At 35.1% G+C, this 6,556-nt stretch overlaps 1 protein-coding gene across 2 annotated transcripts; it reads right to left on the reverse strand.

Annotated features, from left to right (window-relative positions):
* Positions 1-229: 229 nt before the first annotated feature.
* LOC109792208 (protein NRT1/ PTR FAMILY 5.6) lies at positions 230-3,355 on the reverse strand. Of its 2 annotated transcripts, XM_020351599.2 has the most exons (4): positions 3,060-3,355; positions 2,427-2,644; positions 1,705-2,243; positions 230-1,275 (listed from the first exon to the last, which is right to left on the reverse strand). In XM_020351599.2, the coding sequence occupies exons 1-4, from the start codon at positions 3,202-3,204 to the stop codon at positions 402-404; spliced, it is 1,776 nt and encodes a 591-aa protein (XP_020207188.1). In that variant the 5' UTR covers positions 3,205-3,355; the 3' UTR covers positions 230-401. The 2 variants fall into 2 exon arrangements, with proteins under 2 accessions (XP_020207188.1, XP_020207189.1); XM_020351600.3 differs by lacking the exon at positions 2,427-2,644 and having other exon boundaries at positions 3,060-3,354.
* Between the last annotated feature and the right edge of the window lie 3,201 nt (positions 3,356-6,556).

Below are 6,556 nucleotides of genomic sequence, written 5' to 3' on the forward strand. Positions count from 1 at the left end.
TTCTCCTTACTCTTTTATTTATTTCTTTGATTGTGTTTAAGTAGTGTGTATCTTCGTTCTCTACATATAAATTTATCTAAAGAATTGAATTTATTAAAAAGTAATTCGAAAAAGTTTCATTATTAAGAAAATTTAGAAAACTTAATTCATCTCTCCCTCTTAAGTTGTATGAGGCTATTTGTCTAATAAGATTAATAATATTCATTAAATTTTAACGATCTGAATAAAATTTTACCATGAAATCATATATACTTATTTATGTTATTGTCTAGTTAGACATACTTTGGGAAATCTACAACAATAACTTGGCAATTCAAATTCCAGCAGGTATAATGAAAACAATGCATTAAACATTTGGTTCAGGTGAAAATATGAGTGAGAGGTACACGTAGTGGTTCTGATCAGGCCACCATCTCCATCTCACCACTCTTGCAACAGTCAGTTTCCATAGCTCTCCTCTGTGTGGTCTTATAAGTATACCTTTTTGCCAGAAAGAGAAAGGCACAGAAATCCAAAGCGTTTATGACAGCCAACATCCAATAAAACTTATCCAAACGACTTGAGTTTATATCCTTCCCAATCCAACTCTTCCCATTCTTCCCCGTTACATGATCCACAATGGTGATCAGAAAGCTGCTTAAGAAGAATCCTCCTCCCAGCACACTAAGATACAAAGCCATTCCCAAGCTTCTCATTGAGTCAGGAACTTGGTCATAGAAATATTCTTGCAAACCAACTAGAGAAAAGGAATCTCCAAGGCCAAGGATCAAGTATTGGGGTATCAACCACAACACACTCATTGTCTTTTCACTAGTTTCCCCTATTATGAGGACTTCATGTTTAGCCATTCTTAGTCTCTTTGCTTCTACCAAGGCAGCAACAACCATGAGTATGACTGATAATGACAAGCCAACACTGATCCTCCTAAGGATGCTGATGCCTCTTTCATTACCTGTGACTTTTCTCAGAATTGGAACTATGATCCTATCGTATATTGGGACAGATATTATGGTACCAACAGCTGAAATAGATGCCATGGAAGCTGGTGGGATTTTGAAACTGTCGGTTATCTTTAAGTTCATACCAGCTGCTTGTTTGACAAAGAGTGTTGAACCTTGTGCCACACATATTCCAACTATTAATGAAGTTAACCATATGGGAACTACATTAATAACAAGCTTTGTCTCCTCCACTCTTGTCACTGTTGCTAATCTCCATGGATTCTCCTTCTGCTCAACATGTTTCTCTTCAACTATTGCAGCCTTGTCAAGAAACCTGTTCATAGAATTGATTTGCAATAACTTTGATGAATGAATTTAATATCCATAAATTGTCTGGGTAAAAGTTTATTGTGTAAAAGAAAAGTCAGAAATCATGTTTAGATAAACTTTTAAAAGATTTATAATGTTTACTTCTTTTTTTGTTAATGGACTATTTTATTTAATATTGATTACTAATGTGATATGATAATTGTCGAAGTGACATATAGATAATGACATGATATAATCTGACACATTAAAGTGACATGTCAATAATTAACATGACAGGTTAACTATCAAATAATAAAATAGTAAAATATATAAATTTTTGAAAATTGTATGGTAAAATATATAATTTTAAAAGTTGTTTGGAAAAATTTTAGGTGACAGTGCAATTAAGTCAAAATACTAAGTCTCAATGTGACAAGATATGTGTAATAGATACCTTAGCCCGTTAGTGTGGGTCAGAAGCCTTCCTTGGGACTTCTCTGGGACCTCATGCAACAAAGCAGGATTTGAAGGGCAAGGTAGATTCCTTTTCCTCATTGCTGCAATTAAGACCTGTAAAAATGGTGTTAGAGGGTTTCCATCTGCCCTCCTGTACCTGTAAAATGATTTTCCCACATAAAAAGCTATGATGGTGAGAGCCATAAAAATAGTGAGGGTAAGACCGGCAGCTCCCCAGCCAACAAAGTCTTGGATATAAACAACCACTGTTGCACCAAGCAGCAATGCAAAGCACAGTGCAAAGTTCCACCAGTTAAAGAAAGACATCTTTTTCTTCCTTTCTTTCAAGTTATCATCATCAAATTGATCAGCTCCAAAGCTTTCCAAGCATGGTTTGTATCCTCCAGAACCTAAGGAGATGCAGTAAAGGGCAAGGAAGAAAACCACTTCATGAACCTTCCTAGGCTTATGGCATATCTTAGTGTTGCAGGCCTTTAGACTTGGGATGAATTGAGACATGGCCAACAGGCTTAATCCCTGGTTTGACATCAAGAAATGAGCCTTATATAATTATATAAACAAATTGAAAAGAAAAGAAAAAATCCAGCCTGAGGGGTGTCAAATTGATCAAAGAATGCATATATAAGATGTAAAATTGTAAGTTACAAAGTAATAACAAAATGTGTTGTGGATTTATTACTGGGGGAAAAGTAGATTTACCACGAGGTATACAAAGGAAGAAAAGAGGATCATGTAAAATCGACCAGTGTAGGCATCAGCAATAAATCCCCCAATAAGAGGGATCAAGGTTGTTGTTCCTGACCAGTAGTTTACATTCTTGGCTGCTGTTTGGAGATCTTCGTGTATGACTTTAGTTAGGTACGAGATAAGATTAGTGGCTATCCCAAAGTAGCTTACCCTTTCACTAAATTCAATTGCTGCTCCAAGTTGAAACAGAATCACCAAGTTATGTTGTGCAACTTGTGCTCATATTAATCAAAACAAATTTATTACTACACATTTTTATAACTGCTACCAAGAACCAACTAAAAAAAGAAGACAAGTTTCCCAAAATTACAGCTTTACTCATAGTAACAGTGTATGTTAACATAACCCCTTTTTGCTCAAAACTGGTTACTCTTGAATTATTCACATGTGGAGGATGCCACTTGTTTTCGACATTCTTGAACACGTTTTTATCGATTTATGAGGAAAATAAAGCTATAAAATGAACTAAGAAGCAAAGTTTGAAAGGAGTTTATTTTTTCACTTTTTTTAGCCACAGTTGCAAACTTGAAATAAAACGTTGACACTTGAAACACAAAACAAAACCCATGTGAAAAGGCATCTTACTGAGGACAAACAGGGAGGCTTTCCATACACCAGTGGAAGCACGGAGAGGAACTCTGCCTTTATAATCCACAGATGCATCATGTACCCATTTCTCTTCACTCACTTCAATTCTATCTCGCTTTTTCTTCTCCGTATCTTGCTCCATATTTACAATTGGAAAATGGAAAATAAAATGGTCCTTACTGAGATGGAATGCTATATAGGCAGAGGAGAAAAGACAACATATATGGTTGGTGTGGCCTCATTAGTACATTTAAATGCATCTAGTAAAGAGAATTGCTGTTCAGCAGGTTCTTCAATATTTATGTATTTTCTTGGTTCTTTACAAAATTTATATGGTATATATTATGTTGTGCTGATGATAATTAGAAAGTGTTTATCATAAGATTAATTAATAAGTTCTCTCATAAATATAAAATCATATAAAAAGGATATATTTAACTGGTTCAGATATCCTCGAGAGTTAGTTTTTCAGCATACTATTGGTCCCACACCTATAAAATAGGACAAAAACTAATAATTTATATAACACAAACATACTTCAATGATTGATAGACATTTTGGGTGATGATCAAAAGCAAAACCGTGTTGTGGAATATGTTTGTATAATAATCTTATAAAAATAACTCTCATAAAATATTCTCTCACACAAATACCCATATAATAACCCTAACACATACTTACTGAGAAGGGAATGCATCTAACTAAGAAGGAAGTTTCTTTCAAGAATAATTTAATTTTACAGATTTTATTTTAGTTCCTTTTTCTTTAGATGGAATAGGAACTTCTTTTGTAAGATATTAATTTGCTTTTTTTTAATGAATTTGTTCAAAAAAAAAATGGAGTCCATGATAATTTTTAAATTAACTCATAATATTATTAAAATATCAATAATGTTTAATTATCATTGTGATGTAGCAAGTTCAGGCCCAAAAGTCCAATATGGGTGATTCAGTAGCTCAGAATGGGCCGTTCCAAGCTATTAAATTGACTTGTAAGTCGTAGTTGAGAACGGGCCGTTCTGGTTGGAGAACGGGCCGTTTTGGATGGAGAACGGGCCGTTCTGGAGGGGAGTACGGGCCGTTCTGGATGTAGAACGGGCCATTCTGGATGAGTTCCAGAACGGGCCGTTCTGATTTCAGAACAAGCCGTTCTGCGTGTGATTTTTGCCCATGATGAAAGGGTGCAGAACGGGCCGTGCCAGATTTGGAACAGGCTGTTCTGGCCACTCCTGAATGTCTATAAATAGAGTTGGAGGGTGGAAGAATAATAGAGGTTTTTAGAGAGAGATTTTAGAGAGAAGGACTCTGGACAAGGAAGCTTGCTTTGGGTGGATTGAAGTTCCGAGTTGAGCTTCGGAAAAGGGAATTTCGCTTCTTAGCTATTCTGAGTCAATCTTCAGGTAAAGGGAAGCTAGATGGTAAAGTTGTTGGTTGTATGTGAGTTGGGAACTCATTTGGGTACTTAGGTTGATTAGTATGAGTTGTATTATGTGATGAAAATATTATGTGTTGCTAATATATGATTAAATATTTATTAATGATGTTGTTGGAGATGCATGTTGTAGTTAAGTTGTGAAGTCGTTTACAAGTTGTGTGTTGATCTATGATATAGTTGAAGTTAGTTGAAATTAAGTTGATAAAGTTGTTATATGTTATGTGTAGACATGTATATGTTGTGAAGTGCATGATGACAATATTGTTAAGTTGTTAGAGGAGAGTTGTATGTTGCTAAAAAGTTGTATGTTGTGCCATGTGTTGTTTAAAGTTGAAATGAGATGTTGTGTTGTTAAAATGTGTTGTTAAATAACGTTGATGAGTTGTTATGCTGATATACCACATTGTTTAAGATGTAAGTTGATTAAGCTGTGATGATAAGTTGTTGATCACTAGGACTAGAGGAGATGTTTTCGAAGTTGCTCATCCCATTGTGCGGATTGAGATAGTTGTGGTGCTCTGAGAGGCCCATTTGTTGAAAACCCTCCTTGGGAAGTTGTCCCTTGGAGTAGACGTTGTGTTGTTCTCCTCTAGGACTTAGTTGATCCCGTGTGTGGGCAAGGTTGAGGCACACGTGTAAAAAGCGACTATGGTATAGGGGTCAGGCTGAGCTATACTGATTACAAGCGACCAGATGTTGAGATACATGGTACTAAGGTGATAAGTTGAAAGTTGTTTTAAAGTTGAAAGTTGTTTTAAAGTTGAATCCCTTAGTACTGTGTGGGCGACATGGAAATAGTCGATCCATGTCATGGTTGAATGACCAATTTGAGTAAGGTATCTAGTTAGAGATGTAGTCTTTGACTAGGTACTGGAGGGTGCGTGGTACTTGGAGGACAGTGGGTGGGCTAACTCCATATGTGGATTGGTGAAGCTAGCCAAGGCCGTGGTAGGCTCATACCCAAACCCTTCTGTCCTAACAGTAGTACTGGACCTCCAAGTCTAAGTGGCACACCTGAGAAATCGCCTATTGTTGTTTATACCTGGTTCTCTTCATAGTTCCTAACGTTGTACTATACCTGACCTGGTTGAGATAGGTCAAACGTTGGATTCAGTAGGGTTTATGCCACGTAGACTGCTCAACTTCAGTTGTTGGAGATCTCCGAGTTGAAATGCGTGACGACGCATAAGTTGTTGATGAGTTGATTTGTTGTTGATAAAAGTTGTATCTATGTTGTTATGTTGTTAATCTGTGATTGTGTTGTATGTTGATCCTGTTGAGGATGATGATAGTGTTGTTATGTTGTATTGTAAGTTGTTTTAAACATGTATTTGTTGAGAGGTGTTGATACAGCGTTGATATGTGGAATTAAGTTGAAATGATGTTAAGATGTATATATATATATGTGTTGTTTATCTTTCGTGTCAGATGTGAAGATGATTATAGCTGTTATGTTGCAGATTAAATTATTATGAGTTGTTTATTGTCTCTAGCTTACCCTTGCATGTTTCCATGTGGTTTGGACTGCGATGAGCATACGTTGTATTGGAGCAAGGCAGGGATAGACTGGAGATAGTTGCTAGAGGCCACAGGAGGTACCTGGAGATAGATTTTTTTGTAGGCTACCTTAGGATAGCATATTTTGTTGTATATATTTGGTCATCATTGGTTGCTTGATTAGCAACTTGTATTGAAAAATAAATATTTTATTATACTCTTTATATATATATATATATATATATATATATATATATATATATATTTCAGTAGTGTGTAATGTTGTTCGTAGTGTGACGACCATGACGGGTTGTTACAATCATATTACAGATAATAAAAAATGAAAAAAAATCAAATTTAATTTTTCTGAAAAATTATTTCTACATTAAATAAAATGTGAGATTATATATTTATGTGTGTGATTACTAAAGTTGTTATTAAATTGATAATAAATAAATTCTTTTTCATTAACGATTTTAAGAGAATATCAATAAGACAAATAAAAAAATGATTTCTTTTTAGAATTAGAAATAAGTATATGACTTTTGTGAGAAAAAATGTGT

This window comes from Cajanus cajan, chromosome 3 (genome assembly GCF_000230855.2).
Source record: "Cajanus cajan strain Asha chromosome 3, NIPB_CcT2T_4, whole genome shotgun sequence".
NCBI lineage: Eukaryota > Viridiplantae > Streptophyta > Magnoliopsida > Fabales > Fabaceae > Cajanus > Cajanus cajan.